Consider the following 18,058-nt stretch of genomic DNA (forward strand, 5'->3'; position numbering starts at 1 on the left):
TGGACCAAATCTTTTTCAGGACATTTGGAGTCGAACTAACAATGTCCGTCCGTCTGTCTGGCTGGTTGATGCGCACAATAACTCTTGAAGGAAGTGTCCGGTACAAGCTTGGTACATCGTAATGTTATTAGCAAACTTGGATCGATTTCGAAGGTGGTACCTCAACATTTTGAATAATTATAACTCTTATAAAAAGCAAAAAAGGCTTCCACCCTTCGCACATCACAGTATTTCTGCTAACAAAAGACCTGGTGTGAAGATGGAATATGTCGGTTCACTCCTTTGGTGCCTGCCCCAACAACGGTTCAGCATTTTGAATAACAATGAAGCTGATGAAACGAGAAATGGGCATCGGATTATCATTAAACTTTGTACTTCCCAATATTTCTGCTAAGACATGGCGTTAAGACGGAATATAGCGGTACACTCTTTCTGGTACCTCCCCCACAAAGGTTCAACATTTTGAATAACCAAAACGCTTAACAATGCGTAGAAGGCATCCGCCAAATTTCACACATCCCAATATTTCTATTAATCCAAGATCTGGTGTGAAGGTGATAGATAAGGTATCTCCTCCGCAAAGAGTCACAATTTTCAATATTCATATCTAACAATGTCCGTCCGTCTGTCTGGCTGGTTGATGCGCACAATAACTCTTGAAGGAAGTGTCCGGTCCGGTCCAAGCTTGGTACATCGTAATATTATTAGCAAACTTGGATCGATTTCAAAGATGGTACCTCAACATTTTGAATAATTATAACTCTTATAAAAAGCAAAATAAGCTTCCACCATTCGCACATCACAGTATTTCTGCTAACAAAAGATCTGGTGTGAAGATGGAACATTTTGAATAACAATGAAGCTGATGAAACGAGAAAAGGGCATCAGATTATCATTAAACTTTGTACATCCCAATATTTCTGCTAAGACATGGCGTTAAGACGGAATATAGCGGTACACTCTTTCTGGTACCTCCCCCACAAAGGGTCAACATTTTGAATAACCAAAACGCTTAACAATGCGTAGAAGGCATCCGCCAAATTTCACACATCCCAATATTTCTATTAATCCAAGATCTGGTGTGAAGGTGATAGATAAGGTATCTCCTCCGCAAAGAGTCACAATTTTCAATATTAATATCTCTTATAATTTGCGAAACAAGTCAGCGATTCTTTTAAAACTTGGTAACCAGAGATCTGAAGTGAATATAGAATTCATCGGCACACATCTTCTGGTACCTCCCCACAAAATGTTTAAAATTTTATTAATTATTCGCATAAACTTGGAAATAAATGTTATATGTTCGTCAAAATACTTGTTCTCATGATTAGTTAAAGTGGAATACTTCGATTCACTTTATCTGGTATCTCAGTCACATTTCTTAATTTTCCAAAAATTATTACATTTCTCATGTAAAGGTGAATCAAGTAGTCGATATAACCCAGATCTGAAATCTTTACTATCTTTGATGTGAATATGGCGGACCAGTATACAAAGGATAACAGCAATCCAAAGGTCGGCAGAAGTTTGGCATCTTTGAAAAAGACAAAGTATTCATTTATTTTTTAATTATTAAATTTGTCAATGTTAAATCGATTGGAATGTACAATAACAATGCCGAATAAGTTGTACATATTTGTATTCGAAACAGGTGAATTCGATTTCTGAAGGTGAGTAAATTCTTAAATTACCGACTACTGGTACACTTAGCCTAACACAACCACGGATATCCTTTCCCTTTGCTCTTTAAAAATAAGTGCACAAGGATATAGAGTACCTAAATGAAGAAATATGGGTCAAAACAACGCAATCAAGGTAGTGTGCCAGCTGTCTGTGAATAACATCTAAAATCTAATTACTTTTTCAAAAATATTTATTTTTTAACCCCAAAATAAAGAAGGAAACAAACAAATATGCATTTCTCAAGAGGAAAGAAAATTATATGTACATAGGTAGGTATCAGACACAACGCAGCTGCTGCTTTGCATTGTTCCTTCACTCTATTAAATGGTAAAAGAAGAATTTTTGAGTAATAAGCTCCAAGTCATTTTTTCAAGGGAAATGTCTCGGAAAACACGCACTTCAGAATTAAAATTGTTAAAAGACATTCTTTCAGGGGAATGACCAGCACATAACACGTATGGTTGTATGCACATTCATACATATGCACAGATATGCCACATACATATATACTACAACAATAATAATAAAGCAGAAACCGAATTGTTTATCGCACTTTGAAATCAAAACAAAGAATTATTCCACGGAAATTATTGCGTGCTTATATACAAATTAGATTGAAAACAACGCAGTTTTTCTTCAAAAATGTTTTTCCCTAACAAATGTTCAGGGGATGGTTGGGGATGTACATAAAACATACGTAAATACACACATACGTACGTTGGTATGAGTCATGTATATATGTAATTCATGGACGGGGTTGCGAAATAAAAGTTTAAACTTCAATGTTTATTAGTTAATCAAATTGTCAATCGCGAATGTTCCTTCCTTAGATAATTTTATTTTCAGTTGTAAATAACAAAATGTTTTCCAGAGAGACATCGAAATAAAAGTTTAAACTTCAATGTTTATTAGTTAATCAAATTGTCAATCGCGAATGTTCCTTCCTTAGATAATTTTATTTTCAGTTGTAAATAACAAAATGTTTTTCAGAGAGACATCGACTTTCCAAAAATGATTTCCAGTGAGAAATGAACTTTCCAAAACAATTTTTTGTCTCAATTACAGTGTTGGCAAGTGTCTCAATTTTTTTACTACAATTTCTGGTCTTGTTAGGGACTCAATTAAGAGTTATGTTCTGTGATGGATGTGTGATTTGTGTTGTAAATTCCAAACAAACTGCCGTTCAAAACTTGTTATGTGCTTAAATTTATTTCCTCAGAATCAACTTTATATTAATTCGTAGTATACCAAGAGTTGGCAATACTGCCTCTAAATACGTTTTCCAACACTGCGGATAAACTCAAAGAGAAATGAGACTGCAGAAATATCGTAATATTTGGTTATTGGGCCCACTGGATGAAATTGAAATTGCTAATATTTTTTTTACAATGGGGACGATAACAAATTTAATATTTCTTCGGCTTGTGTTCTGAAATGCTTTTTTATTATTATTATTATTTTAGAGTAGTTTTGACGACAGAACTAGTTCAAACAAAGAAAAAGAGCGAGAGATAAAATGTTATGTGTGTATGACTTTCCAATGGTAGAAGGGGTAGGAGGTAAATATAATCGAACAAAGGCATTCCAGTTTCCCACTAAGAGGGTATATAAGGAGCCACTCTCTCGCTGCCAATTTATTGTATTGAGAGCAGCGCACTTGAACAGAGATAAAAAAAGTAAATTTAATTTTTGAATAAAATATATAAAAAGAATACTGACAAAGTAAAGGTGAGTTTAATTTACGCAGTACAGAATTAATTAAAAAAAATTAGGTGTGACATTGCAAAGGAATATTTTTTTTTTCTAAAAAAAACTGTTTAGATGCATTTGTGCGAGGTTATTACGTAGCAGAATCAATTAGTTAAATCATCGACAGTGAGAAGTGAAAATCCTTAGAATCGCATGAAAAATGCAACGAAAAGAAGAAAATGTGTATGCGTTGAATATTGTTACGTACGTGGTGGTAAGCAGTCCCATTGCAACTGTACATACATAAACATTTTCAAAATGGCGTCAATGACATTCGTTTCGTGTAGTGTGGAAGTGCATTGTTCACGGCAATCTTTAAGAAAATTGTCGACAGGAATACATTTTTCGTTTACTTCGTCGCCTTTGTATTACTTCTTTTTCAATAAAATAGAAACTGAAAGATTTTGCTAAACGATGTAGTCGTAAATGTTTCTATAGGTCCACATATGAGTCAGCTTTAATAAAAACTTCCCTTCCAATGCGCATTAAGAATACAGGGATGAGCAAGAATTTTGTTTGATCGTAGACTATTTCATATGATTTTGAAACCAGTATAATTTCATCATCACATTCTACCTTTCTTTAGACTGACAAACTAGCTTAGTCTTTTCTTTTTTTGTCATAACGTTTGAATAATTTAAAAAATATATTTTCAGAAACAAAATGCAGATCTTCGTGAAGACTTTAACTGGCAAAACCATTACCTTGGAGGTGGAGCCTTCAGATACTATTGAAAACGTTAAAGCTAAAATTCAGGACAAAGAAGGCATTCCTCCAGACCAACAAAGACTAATCTTTGCTGGTAAGCAGCTTGAAGATGGACGCACATTATCAGATTATAATATCCAGAAAGAATCAACACTTCATTTGGTCCTTCGTCTAAGAGGAGGTATGCAGATTTTTGTTAAAACATTGACTGGAAAGACCATCACATTGGAAGTTGAACCTTCCGACACTATCGAAAACGTCAAAGCTAAAATTCAAGACAAGGAAGGTATTCCTCCAGATCAACAGCGTTTGATCTTCGCCGGCAAGCAGTTGGAAGATGGTCGTACATTGTCTGACTACAACATCCAGAAAGAATCTACATTGCATTTGGTATTGCGTCTGCGTGGTGGTATGCAAATCTTCGTAAAGACCCTGACTGGCAAAACCATCACCTTAGAAGTAGAACCTTCTGACACCATCGAAAACGTCAAAGCTAAAATTCAAGACAAAGAAGGTATTCCTCCAGATCAACAACGTTTGATCTTTGCCGGCAAGCAGTTGGAAGATGGTCGTACATTGTCTGACTACAACATCCAGAAAGAATCTACTTTGCATTTGGTATTGCGTCTGCGTGGTGGTATGCAAATCTTCGTAAAGACCTTGACTGGCAAAACTATCACCTTAGAAGTAGAACCTTCTGACACCATCGAAAACGTCAAAGCTAAAATTCAAGACAAAGAAGGTATTCCTCCAGATCAACAACGTTTGATCTTTGCCGGCAAGCAGTTGGAAGATGGTCGTACATTGTCTGACTATAACATCCAGAAAGAATCTACTTTGCATTTGGTCTTGCGTCTGCGTGGAGGTATGCAAATTTTCGTAAAAACCTTGACTGGCAAAACTATCACCTTGGAAGTTGAACCTTCCGACACTATCGAAAACGTCAAAGCTAAAATTCAAGACAAGGAAGGTATTCCTCCAGATCAGCAGCGTTTGATCTTCGCCGGCAAGCAGTTGGAAGATGGTCGTACATTGTCTGACTACAACATCCAAAAAGAATCTACTTTGCATTTGGTCTTGCGTCTGCGTGGTGGTATGCAAATCTTCGTGAAGACCCTGACTGGCAAAACCATCACCTTAGAAGTAGAACCTTCTGACACCATCGAAAACGTCAAAGCTAAAATTCAAGACAAGGAAGGTATTCCTCCAGATCAGCAGCGTTTGATCTTCGCCGGCAAGCAGTTGGAAGATGGTCGTACATTGTCTGACTACAACATCCAAAAAGAATCTACTTTGCATTTGGTCTTGCGTCTGCGTGGTGGTATGCAAATCTTCGTAAAGACCCTGACTGGCAAAACCATCACATTGGAAGTTGAACCTTCCGATACTATTGAAAACGTCAAGGCCAAGATCCAGGACAAGGAAGGTATTCCTCCAGATCAACAACGTTTGATCTTCGCCGGCAAGCAGTTGGAAGATGGTCGTACATTGTCTGACTATAACATCCAGAAAGAATCTACTTTGCATTTGGTCTTGCGTCTGCGTGGAGGTATGCAAATTTTCGTAAAAACCTTGACTGGCAAAACTATCACCTTGGAAGTTGAACCTTCCGACACTATCGAAAACGTCAAAGCTAAAATTCAAGACAAGGAAGGTATTCCTCCAGATCAGCAGCGTTTGATCTTCGCCGGCAAGCAGTTGGAAGATGGTCGTACATTGTCTGACTATAACATCCAGAAAGAATCTACTTTGCATTTGGTCTTGCGTCTGCGTGGAGGTATGCAAATTTTCGTAAAAACCTTGACTGGCAAAACTATCACCTTGGAAGTTGAACCTTCCGACACTATCGAAAACGTCAAAGCTAAAATTCAAGACAAGGAAGGTATTCCTCCAGATCAGCAGCGTTTGATCTTCGCCGGCAAGCAGTTGGAAGATGGTCGTACATTATCTGACTACAACATCCAGAAAGAATCTACTTTGCATTTGGTCTTGCGTCTGCGTGGTGGTATGCAAATCTTCGTAAAGACCTTGACTGGCAAAACCATCACCTTAGAAGTTGAACCTTCTGACACCATCGAAAACGTCAAAGCTAAAATTCAAGACAAGGAAGGTATTCCTCCAGATCAGCAGCGTTTGATCTTCGCCGGCAAGCAGTTGGAAGATGGTCGTACATTGTCTGACTACAACATCCAAAAAGAATCTACTTTGCATTTGGTCTTGCGTCTGCGTGGTGGTATGCAAATCTTCGTGAAGACCCTGACTGGCAAAACCATCACCTTAGAAGTAGAACCTTCTGACACCATCGAAAACGTCAAAGCTAAAATTCAAGACAAGGAAGGTATTCCTCCAGATCAGCAGCGTTTGATCTTCGCCGGCAAGCAGTTGGAAGATGGTCGTACATTGTCTGACTATAACATCCAGAAAGAATCTACTTTGCATTTGGTCTTGCGTCTGCGTGGTGGTATGCAAATCTTCGTAAAGACCCTGACTGGCAAAACCATCACATTGGAAGTTGAACCTTCCGATACTATTGAAAACGTCAAGGCCAAGATCCAGGACAAGGAAGGTATTCCTCCAGATCAGCAGCGTTTGATCTTCGCCGGCAAGCAGTTGGAAGATGGTCGTACATTGTCTGACTATAACATCCAGAAAGAATCTACTTTGCATTTGGTCTTGCGTCTGCGTGGAGGTATGCAAATTTTCGTAAAAACCTTGACTGGCAAAACTATCACCTTGGAAGTTGAACCTTCCGACACTATCGAAAACGTCAAAGCTAAAATTCAAGACAAGGAAGGTATTCCTCCAGATCAGCAGCGTTTGATCTTCGCCGGCAAGCAGTTGGAAGATGGTCGTACATTATCTGACTACAACATCCAGAAAGAATCTACTTTGCATTTGGTCTTGCGTCTGCGTGGTGGTATGCAAATCTTCGTAAAGACCTTGACTGGCAAAACCATCACCTTAGAAGTTGAACCTTCTGATACCATCGAGAACGTTAAAGCCAAGATCCAGGACAAGGAAGGTATTCCACCAGATCAACAACGTTTGATTTTTGCTGGCAAACAATTGGAGGACGGACGCACGCTTTCCGACTATAACATCCAGAAGGAATCTACACTCCATTTGGTTCTTCGTCTTCGCGGAGGCTCTCTAAATTAAGCGCGTGATAAAAGAGAATTGATATTTTTCATTGATGTTAAAATTAAAAGGTCAACTAAAATATGTCTCAAAAATTCAGTACGAGTGCTTTCGAACGTTTTTACTCAGATAGATGAAATATCTCAATTTTTCTTGAATAAAAATTAATTTTGAAAATAAATAAAATAAAACACGACTTTCTTTTTTCGTTTTTTTTTTTTTTTTTTTTTTTTTTTTCTTAAGGAATAGGATTCAAATACATAACAAAATAGACATGCTTAAATATGCACGGATTAGGCGCACAGGTTTCGGTTCATTCTATTGGCAAATTAAAAAAAAAAAAAAAAAAACAAATATAATAAGACCCATGGTACAATAAGAAGGTAGGGCAGAGCAACCAGCAGGTTATAATCTTTTTCTTAGTTTGCCCGACCGCTGCCAATTTTGTGTGTGTATTTTTGGTTTTGAAAAATAATAAAAAAAATAATTTCGTGAGTGTGATGCCAAGGAATGGAAAGGATATCAAAAAATATTTGAATTTAAAGTTATTCTTAAAGGTAGGATATGGTTGGTGGTATAGAAATTATATGATAAGACCCAAATATACAATAGGATGTTACGACATAACCACCTACTCGGATTCAAATTTAAGGATAAAATAAAATCATGATATTGGTAAGCGATCAGCGTATTGCAAAGCTGTCATTTTCGTTTGAAAAACATTGCTCACTGCAATAGAGACTGCATATGATTTCCTACAACTAAATGTGTATACTCGTAGACAACTAATAGATGTTTACCTGAAGAGGATATAGATACACATTTTCGACATGGTAAAAAGCCAAAAATGCAGAGCTACGTCGCAATTCTCATATGAAATGATGTACAAATTGTATATATAACACCTGTATAATAATGTTATATACACCTTACAATTTATATAATTAAATTCTGGAAACAATGTCGAGGAAATCGTTTTTAAAAATTTGATTCATTGAAAGTTACTGACTAGGACAGTATTGTCGTTACATATTCTTTAGAACTGCAGCTTAGTGGGATATGTAACGAGTGAAGGATACCATTAGGATTTTTACTAACACGGGAATTGCGGTAATGAAAGGTATACTTCGTTGGCATAAGGGGGCTATCATTAAAAATAATTTTACTAATTTGCGATAGACATTCTGTACATGTCCACTTGTTCCAGCAATACCGCGGCTATCTTGGACCAAATCGTTTGTGCTTTCATCCAAATTCAGAAGATTGTATGTTCGATATTCCCCACTTGCTGCTAACTTATTAAATTACTTTTTAGACAATCAGGTTGGCCAAACAGATGTCGCTTCTCCCGCACTAATTTTCAAAATATTTGTTTCTCAAAACGATTTGGATGCTAGTAATAAGTCTTGTTCGCGATTGCAAAAAACTCATTTGGCAACAAGCTACTACAAATTGTATTCATACTAAAACAGGCCAATGGATAAAGCGGAAGCTATTTTCAACAGAAACGTGATTGCCGCTGTCGACAGTGATATATTTTTGGAAAACGAGCAAGCAATGGTAGAAGCGACCAAATAATACCAATTTTAGAGCATTGCATTATTGGTTTGAAACGTATCTTTAGTGTTTAGTAACTTTACCTGTTTTTAATACACACATTTATTTTCTAGTTGTAGATGGGGGTTACATAGGAAAGCGAAGCGAATAAAAATTTAATTTGTACACAAAGCCTCTCCTTTCCAAATGTCAACCTCGCCCACACATGGTGACCCCTGTTTTCGCCAAAGAGGCTCTGACGAAAAACTTACTCACGGGTTGCGCCTGGATCCTGTGTGGATTCAGAATTAACAACCAACATGCAGGCTTCGCATGCTTCTTCTTTTTCTTTAGACGTTCCCAACGTATCAAAACTTGTTTTTGACGTCTAGTGACGTTTGGTTTGTCATCACAAAAAACACACACACCAACCCGACACAAGAAGAAAACTTGTTGTGGATTTCATATTAGTTTATCATATTCGTCATAACTTATTAAATTTACAAGAATGGTTGAGATTACGTTGGAAACTGTAAAGCTGCACAACAAACCAAGTGACCTCTGGGTAGTAATAGAAAACAAAGTTTATGATTTGACCAAATTTCGGGGCGAAGTAAGATGAAACGGTGTTTTATTCTAAACCTCTTACGATAAAATGTACCTTGTGATTTTCTATTAGCATCCAGGCGGAGAGGAGACACTTGACGAAGTAGCGGGACGGGATGCAACAAAGGATTTTATCGACGTTGGCCATAGCCAGGAGGCAAGGTGGGATCGATATTTGGTCACTTAATAGATTGGTATGTTTATTTTCTTTTTAATTTTTAACCATTAAAGGGAAATTATGAAGAAGTACTATGTTGGCGATTTGGCAGCCAAGGATTGCAAAGGCAAACTGCCGCTCAGGTAACTAAAAATGGCCGCATATGGAACGTGCATGCTTTATCTTCTTTTCCAAAGTCTTACATAACTCTGGCATTCATTCTCAAAAAATCCATTACGCACTGCTAATATTTAATCTAGCTGTCAATATAGGTACACTGTTCCTCACCAATTCAATGTATTCCCATTAATGAAAAAAGTATGGCCCATTTTGGGTCTCGGCGTTATGTCCGAGTCATTTGTTCCCATTTCTTTGTTCATTGTAAATCGTTTGCTAATCCATCCATACATACTTTTTGTTAGTTGTAGATACTTTTACGCCGCAAGAAAAATTAAATACTTCAAATCAAGCAAATGAGAAATATTCCATGTACCTACAAATATGTCAAATAAGTACATATCTATCAACAAGTAAGTTTCGATGCGAATTAAGTCATTTCATTTTTGATCGCACCGTTTTTTCCTCATGGGTTATCGTTTATTCAATTTGTCCTAAGATTCAATTAGAATTCTAATGCACCATATGATAAGTTTGACATCTGACTAAATTTATCACATGTCTTCACAGGGAAATCGGAATATGCCTTGCGTCAGTGGTAATTGGAGCGGTTGCCGTGCTTTTGGTGAAAAAAGTTTTAGCTAAGAACTAACGTGATGCTGTGAAATTGAGACCGTCATTCCTACCGTTTAAAATGTGTTACCTTGTGTGAAATAAAATGAAAATAATTTTAAAGTATGTGTTTTATTATGGCTGTATATATACAAGTATTTTACTAGTGACCCTTATTCTACAGAAGTGAAAAATCCCCACACCATAAACTTAATTATTTAAATGAATTTAATCTTTAAATGCTTCGTTCAATGCCGATAGATTGCGGTCGGTCACATGACCTTGTAAATCGTTGCGACCCATTAGGGAAATGACCATTTTTAATGTACTCCATATGGACTCTGACATTTGTTGCCCAGTTCCTAGGGCGCCTGCAGCCAGTTCTCGACTTGCGGCCACATTTGCCTGCATATTTAGTGCTGTTAGCAAGTGCTCACAAGCTTGCTTGTAGGCCTTTAAGTTTAAACAGCAAACTCCGACGTTGTAACGGACTCGGATAAAACCGGGCTCTAGTTCCAGTGCTCTTTGATAGGCTTCTACGGCTTCGACCGATCGAGATCCATTAGCTAAGCTGGCGCCCAAGCGGTTCCAAACCTTGGCGTTCTGTGGGTCAACCTGCAGTGCAGCGCTGAAGCAGTCAGCAGCTTTGTCGTATTCGGCTGAGAGGTTGTAAAGTACACCCAAAGCTTCCTGCACTTCAGGATCAACATCCTGTGGGTTCATACGAACAGCTTCCAAAAACATATCTTGCACTTCCTGCAGTCTATTACCTCTAATCAAAGACGATGCCAGCGTTGCAGCCGTGTCAGCAGCAGTTTCAGCATTTGAAGACGTTGCCAGGTGCCCGTATTTCGGATTGTTCTCCAGCCATGTGGTTAACATTTTTAGAGCTTGTGACTGCAAACTTTCATTTGTATAGCAGACGGCTAAGGCCATCAGAACTTTCTGATTATTCGGTTTTAAATCCAAAGATTTCTTGAGGGCGGCTATTCCTTGGGGGTCCATTTCATTTTCTGCTTGACTAATGCCCAAATACTCCCATGCATCGGCGTTTTCGGGGTCTTTACTTACAGCTACCTCAAAACATAAAACAGCGCTGGGGATATCTCCTTTTGCCAGATATTCTTTTCCTTTTTCCAGAGGATTGTGCACATCTTGCATTGGATTTTCTTCCGCAAACTTATATTCCTTATATGGGTCGTAGGTCTCATCGAATTCCGAAAGCCAAGGATGATCCGATTCCTCCGATATTTTGGCCCATTCGTCTTGAAGACGCTGCCAAAATTTTTCATTGTAGTTCGCTGCTGCCTGCTCATTACTTTCATTGCTTGCTTTGTAATCATTTACCCAATCTTCACTCTGCACATTTGTAGAATGACCTAACGCATCCAATGCTCCAGCTTCTTCAAAAAATTTGTCCGTTAATCCCGTCTGGTCTGAGTGACCAACATCTGTTAGAGGAGCATACATTGGCATGTATGGAGCGTGTCGATTTAGAAAGGATGCTGAGGTACCAGGAGCTTCGTCAAAAAAATCTTTGACATGACCTTGTTGATGACGAGCCATTTGATTGGTAAATCCACTGGCAAACTCCTTTGACCACTGACCAACCACTTCATCAATTACCCGTGGTGCTGCTTGTGGCTGGCAGTTAGCCTGCTCTATTTCCCGCATTTCTTGCAACAGGGTCTCCATCTGAAATGATTGTGGCGGTGCAGATACTTGTCCCAAAAATTCATTCACCATTTGTTCATCCGGACGCATGCTACGTTCAAATATGCTTCCCTGTGAGAAACCTTCATCTTTGCGGGCGACGTCGCGTGTAAACTCTCCGCCTAACTGCATGAGAGGATTAACTCCGCCACAGTCTCCTTCTACCAATTGCCTCAACGACATGTTTGAGTTTCCCGCACTTCAATTTACTAAAACTCCTTCGATTCTACCAGTAATGTTGATAACAAGAATTGAAAACCAAGACCTCAAGTCTAAAGTACAACCGACAACAACAGTGAAACAATAAAGGAGAGCTAACTGATTGCAAAGTCTGGTCGGAAATTGTCGACGCCGTTGAAAAGAAACGAGGAACATAGCGGGAATGAGTGATAAAAGATAAAAATTAAAACAAACATGACAATGGAAGCTATGTACATTGAAATGATAGCTATGTCATAGACAAACGAAGGCCCGTTCTTATATATTTTCTTTATAGTCCAGTTTTGTTATTCTTTACTTAAGAAAAGTAAAGGGTATCTTCTTAATTTTATTTGTAGGGTGTAGGGTGTTATACTCTCTTAAGTGAGTAATAAAATAGTATTTTTTTTTAAATCGATTCTGCTGCACTTTTTCACTGCCTTACTAGACTTTTGTTTAATTGGTGATGGTGAATCGTGGTGTAGGATTCGAGTTGTTAGTGAATTTGTAAAATAAACTATTAGGATCAATCTGTTAATTGTTAAGTTTTAATAAAACATTGAATTTGTATAATATTAGGGTAGTGTATGTAGATATAAGTCCCTGTGGGCTTTATATTTCACTGCAAGGTAAATAAATGAAACGAAATTTCACATTATCGAGTGTCCATTATTTCATCTTTCCTTTGAAATAAATGCATTTTTTCAGATATATGGTCAACTTTTTGTAAAAAAAATGAATATATAGAGGAAGAAAGCTTTCAATATCGGTTGCTAACAGATGTCTCAAAAATAGTTTTTCACTCATACCATAGACTAATACAATATATGAAACAACATAGACGACAATGATGTTAGTCAATGCTATAAACCCTGATTTTCAGAAAGAAATTACCAGTCCAGACTTCAAAAGTTTGATCCTGCGAACAACATTTAATCATGGGCGGGGTTTAGAATTTTTTTATTTATTTTTTTTTTATTTTTGTATACAATCATTCACTCTTTGTGTGGGAAAATACCTCGGCTACTGACGCCTCTTCATTTTCAAGCCAAAATTTATATTTCATGTTCACAATAAATTTTCTTTGATGGCCACACAATAGACATTGATTTATTACTTTTGATTGTTCATCGATAGATTCCTTATTCGCCACGTTGGATTTCTTTATATGTAGTTCACTGGTTGTTCCTGGCTCTTGAGCCAACGAACAGCGCTTGCAAAATGTCCTTTTCAAATTTGGTTCCCTAGAAAAATGTTTTGAATATGATGAATTCGCTTATTGTGAGGGCACAGGTGTACTCAGAGTCACTTAAGTGTTAATGTTAGAAAAATACCAGATACGTACATTTTGAGCACCGACTTCTTCGCAATGTTCTTACACAATTCACCATAATACGCCGATAGAGAGTTATTTTTTCCTGCCATCAGAGTCGAGGCTTGATATAAAAAATTCATTCGGCTAAACGATTCTTTGCCTTGAAATTTCTGGATTCTCTTGGCCTGGGACATTTCAATGCTTTTTATTTGTTTATCTGAGCTTCTTCGTTTACTGTAATGCAGGCATACAAGTCGCAATGATAGCATGCAGAGGCGAGGTGTACTTAATAAGGCATATTTACTTAGGAAACTTTGTTCTCATTTTTTCTTCCAAAACAAAATCTTTACATGATATCCAAACTTCCAACTTATGATTATTATTTTTTTTTTGTAATTATTCATAATTTCTAATATTGTCTTTTTAATGTTAGTGTTATATTTTTTATTGTATCTCCAATACATGCGTAATGTATGGAGATGATTTCTATGTATTGATTCTGAAATAAATAAATAAATGCCAACCATGGTACAATAATTTTTTAAATTTTGTCATGAAACCAATGATGAAAGGTTGCTCGACTTCAAAAAAACCATGGTACAACAAAAAGGTAAGGTAGAGCTACAAGCTGATTACAATTTTTTTCTGAGTGTGCCCGACTTCTGGCAATTTTATGTATGTATTTATTGTTTTGAAAAATAAAAACAAATATTCTCAGAGCAAATCTCAGAGCTGTATTTTTATAGTTTTATGAAGCTTTTCTACCTCCATATTGTACCATGAAAAAAACTAGAAAAATGCAACTCTGTGCTGGAGTCTTATAGTGTCAAATAGACTTTCAAGTATGCAACAGTTGGTTTGGTTTGTTTTTCATTTTTTTTTTTTTAACAAAAGTCAAATTCTTACATATTCAACAATTTTGTACATATGTGTATGTATTGTTTTGAATAATATTCAAAAATATTTTGAAAAAAGATCAAATTGTTGAAATTCAAATTTACAACTTTTGGGGACAATAAATATTGCCATATATCGTGTGATACATGGTCGCCATTTCAGTTGTGAAATACACGAGGAATGTATATTTGTTTTCGACCATATCACTGTGGTAATATATTATAATCAGGTGTCTGTTTTTTATGCATTAAAATTTGACAAGGTAAATTACAGAAAATGCAGAGCTGGGAATGCTAATTTGAAATATGTTTACCTTTATTTCATTATACCATGGTTGTACCCATGGTACAATAAAAAGGTAAGGTAGAGCTACCAGCTGATTAGAATTTTTTTCTAAGTGTGCCCGACTTCTGCCAATTTTATGTATGTATTTATTGTTTTGAAAAATCATTGAATTTGAAACTCTTCGAATCATTGAATTTGAAACTATATTGTTTTTTAAGTGTTTGTTTTCTCTTTCGAGACGAGCTTAGTCATCTGAAATTTGCAGTGAAGAGAAAAGCCAGATAGGCACTATCACACACTCACCACTATGCGACGCGTTTCGCCGTTAGTTAAGCGGCTCATCAGGCATATTTTGTGTGGATGATGGCTTACAAGGGTCGTTCTCTGGAAAGTAGTATTTATTTCGGACCTATTGCGATTAAGCATATGTGAATTAAACACCAGAAACCCTCCAAGTTTGGCTCAAGTTCAATTAGCAACATTCTTTTCTCACAGAAAAAAACATCGACATTATAATTAAAACTAACTATTTTGCAACAACAAAATACTACAGTATCCCAAACAAACATGCCAAAACTGTTCTATGTCTGGTTATCATTCCTGCAGGAATTGAGAATTTATAAACTTCTCATTTCCAATCGCTCTTATTTCAAAAACATTTGTGTTAGAAGACGTCCAGTAACTATTTGCCATTATTGTTAAATATTTTAGAGTAACCAGACAGACCTATAACACCGTGACACAACTCAACTAAACTGACGCAATTGACTTTTGACCAAAACTGATAGTGTGTTCTCCGCTTAAGTTCGATTGAATAACTGCGTGCCGAATAATATATCCCTATGGCGCCTCAATATTCGGCTTATACATCCCTTATGCACGTGTAAACAAACATTTGAGTTTCCTTGGGCAGAGCATCTTGGGAATAAATCCTGTCGCAATATATATAAGACTACTAGAGCAATGGGAGGCCAAGGAAAGGTTATAAGGAAGAAACGAAAGTTCCAAGGCCATAAGGAGGATGACCCGGAATTCGATTTGGCCAAAAAACACTTAAAAACTTCACATGTACGATCCATGGAAAAGAGGCTAATAATTGTGCTCGAAGGCGCGCAGTTGGAAACAGTTAAGGTAAATAGGACAAATTCTTTATTAAACGCATTGATGGTAATACTGTATACAACTTCTTTTCTAGGTGGGCAACACTTTTGAATTATTAAACTGCGACGACCATGCCAACATAATGCGCAAAAACAACCGAGACCCTGGCTCCTGCAGACCAGATATTACACATCAGTGCCTATTAATGCTTTTTGACTCTCCCTTGAATCGTGCCGGGCTATTACAGGTTTACATAAGGACAGAAAAGAATGTACTTATTGAAATAAATCCCCAGACAAGAATTCCCAGGACGTTTAAAAGATTTGCCGGTTTGATGGTGCAATTGCTTCACAAATTTTCCGTCCGGGCCAATGATACTTCTACCAAGTTAATGAAGGTCATTAAGAATCCTATCACCGACCACTTGCCCGTGGGCTGTAAGAAGTACGCAATGTCTTTTTCGGGAAAACTGCTGTCAAATATACGGGACATAGTGCCAAAGAAGAATGAGGAAGGTGAAGAAGAGGAGCCAATTGTTTTAGTTGTAGGTGCATTTGCTCATGGTGTCCTAAAGAGTGATTACACAGAAGGATTATTTTCCATTAGCAACTACCCACTCTCTGGGGCTATAGCATGTTGCAAGCTGTGTTCAGCATTCGAAGAAGTTTGGGGCATAGTGTAGTAAAACTTGATGAAATAAAGTCTTTAAACAAAGTTGACCATATCTGATTTCAATTTAGTTCTTTAACATTTTTCAAATCATACTATCGCGTATCTGTAAGGGAAAACAATTCAATTTGTGGAATAAAGTTTTCAAGATTTACTCTCAATTTCAAAATAAAGAACTCCAGTTTTGAAATATAATAAATAGCCAAAACGGGTCGAAATGTTCCCATCACATTCCTGTATGCGTCATACAAGCTATCTGTAAGGGAAACTAATTCGATTTGTGGAATAAAGTTTTCAAGATTTACTCTCAATTTCAAAATAAAGAACTCCAGTTTTGAGATATAATAAATAGACAAAACGAGTCGAAATATTCCCATCACATACCTGTATGCTTTTTTATTTTCTGATGTTAATTGTATTGCCTTCTACAAATAAATGTCTATGTAACTATTTTTATCGAGTTGTTGCACAAACTTTATGTCACCTGCAATAATTTACTATAATTCATAGTCCAATTGAATGTACTGCTTCCAAAAAATATTAAGAACGCAAATTTCCCCACATGTATCCCATCTGTGTCAAGATGCATTATTCCTACGAAAATCACCCAGTATTCCTTAAAAGACTATTAACCAATCGTAACATTAATTGACAATGCCCTAAACGGTAATAATTGTATTTGACAGTGTAGCGATATGTATTTACGTTAAGCCGCAAATTAATATGTATACATCTGAAATTTGTTGAATCAAAATTATTTATATTTTAAATATAATAAAAAAAAACATTGCAAGAGCTTGTTATTATGACAAAAGGTCACCTAGAGCAATCGATTAGAAGATTCTGAAGCGTCAGCCAACTGTTTTAACTATGCCTTGGTGTTCTTCTTTTCTTCAGCGAGCTTCTTTTCTGCTTCCCGTTTTGCCGCTGCATCGGCTCTTTGCTGTCGTATAAGAGCCAGACGGGCCAAATCAGCTTTAGCTTGGGCAGTCTTTCCTTCGGCATGAAGTTTTTCGTAGCGAAGGCGGGCCTTTTGTTTTTCAATTTGTTCCCTCTCTCGTCTAGATAGCTCCGGCTTAGGTGGCGGATCGCTAACATTTAATTTTGCAACTTTCTGCGTTGCCTTCTTTACGGCACGATTTGGGTTCTCAATCTCGATTAAGCTAGCAACACCCTTCTTAGCATCGCGGTCTTCTTCCTCGGAATCCTCTTCCGATTCTGATGATGATGGCATGGTGCCAGGTGCAACTTTTTTTACCCTTCCGCTACTTCCGCCCGCTTGATCTTGATCCTCCTCCTCATCCTCACCACTGCTGGAACTTTCCTCTTCACTTTCCTGTTGCTGCATTTCTTCGGGCGAGGTGAAGTGGCGACTTCTGCCCTTATGGTTAACATATTTTCCACGTGGCATCTTAATGTGTGAAACTAATAAAATATGATTTTATTTTCGTAAATGCCTTAATGACGAGCTGAACTGCGTACGAAATTAACTTTGGATACTATGTTGTAGGGTTGAACAGATCGAAAATCTAAACTTTCAAGGTTTCTATAGATTGGAAAGAAGATATATATGG

General features: G+C 37.1%; 5 protein-coding genes across 8 annotated transcripts; 3 read left to right on the forward strand and 2 right to left on the reverse strand.

Moving 5' to 3' along the window:
* Window positions 1-3,253: 3,253 nt before the first annotated feature.
* LOC101895238 (polyubiquitin-C) lies at window positions 3,254-7,474 on the forward strand. Of its 2 annotated transcripts, none has more exons than XM_005177234.4 (2): window positions 3,254-3,411; window positions 4,089-7,474. In XM_005177234.4, the coding sequence occupies exon 2, from the start codon at window positions 4,096-4,098 to the stop codon at window positions 7,297-7,299; it is 3,204 nt and encodes a 1,067-aa protein (XP_005177291.2). In that variant the 5' UTR covers window positions 3,254-3,411; window positions 4,089-4,095; the 3' UTR covers window positions 7,300-7,474. The 2 variants fall into 2 exon arrangements, with proteins under 2 accessions (XP_005177291.2, XP_058978257.1); XM_059122274.1 differs by lacking the exon at window positions 3,254-3,411 and adding an exon at window positions 3,623-3,646.
* Window positions 7,475-9,178: 1,704 nt separating this feature from the next.
* LOC101895524 (cytochrome b5) lies at window positions 9,179-10,429 on the forward strand. 3 transcript variants are annotated; one of them, XR_009342128.1, is made up of 5 exons: window positions 9,179-9,427; window positions 9,494-9,582; window positions 9,652-9,720; window positions 10,000-10,107; window positions 10,265-10,429. XR_009342128.1 is itself a non-coding variant. In XM_005177236.4 (4 exons), the coding sequence occupies exons 1-4, from the start codon at window positions 9,323-9,325 to the stop codon at window positions 10,344-10,346; spliced, it is 345 nt and encodes a 114-aa protein (XP_005177293.1). In that variant the 5' UTR covers window positions 9,192-9,322; the 3' UTR covers window positions 10,347-10,429. The 3 variants fall into 3 exon arrangements, 2 of the variants coding, with proteins under 2 accessions (XP_005177294.1, XP_005177293.1); XM_005177236.4 differs by lacking the exon at window positions 10,000-10,107 and having other exon boundaries at window positions 9,192-9,427; XM_005177237.4 differs by lacking the exons at window positions 10,000-10,107; window positions 10,265-10,429 and having other exon boundaries at window positions 9,190-9,427; window positions 9,652-9,724.
* On the reverse strand, window positions 10,423-12,341 carry LOC101895819 (peroxisomal targeting signal 1 receptor). Its single transcript, XM_005177238.4, has one exon. It carries the CDS (start codon window positions 12,200-12,202, stop codon window positions 10,535-10,537), a length of 1,668 nt encoding a protein of 555 aa, XP_005177295.2. The 5' UTR covers window positions 12,203-12,341; the 3' UTR covers window positions 10,423-10,534.
* A 3,211-nt stretch (window positions 12,342-15,552) lies between these two features.
* On the forward strand, window positions 15,553-16,529 carry LOC101895994 (ribosomal RNA small subunit methyltransferase NEP1). Its single transcript, XM_005177239.4, has 2 exons — window positions 15,553-15,845; window positions 15,910-16,529. Exons 1-2 carry the CDS (start codon window positions 15,678-15,680, stop codon window positions 16,495-16,497), a joined length of 756 nt encoding a protein of 251 aa, XP_005177296.2. The 5' UTR covers window positions 15,553-15,677; the 3' UTR covers window positions 16,498-16,529.
* Window positions 16,530-17,157: 628 nt separating this feature from the next.
* Window positions 17,158-18,044, reverse strand: LOC101896153 (28 kDa heat- and acid-stable phosphoprotein). Its single transcript, XM_005177240.4, has one exon. The coding sequence runs from the start codon at window positions 17,893-17,895 to the stop codon at window positions 17,353-17,355; it is 543 nt and encodes a 180-aa protein (XP_005177297.1). The 5' UTR covers window positions 17,896-18,044; the 3' UTR covers window positions 17,158-17,352.
* Window positions 18,045-18,058: the final 14 nt, after the last annotated feature.

Source organism: Musca domestica, unplaced genomic scaffold, assembly GCF_030504385.1.
Source record: "Musca domestica strain aabys unplaced genomic scaffold, Musca_domestica.polishedcontigs.V.1.1 20, whole genome shotgun sequence".
NCBI classification, from domain to species: Eukaryota; Metazoa; Arthropoda; class Insecta; order Diptera; family Muscidae; genus Musca; species Musca domestica.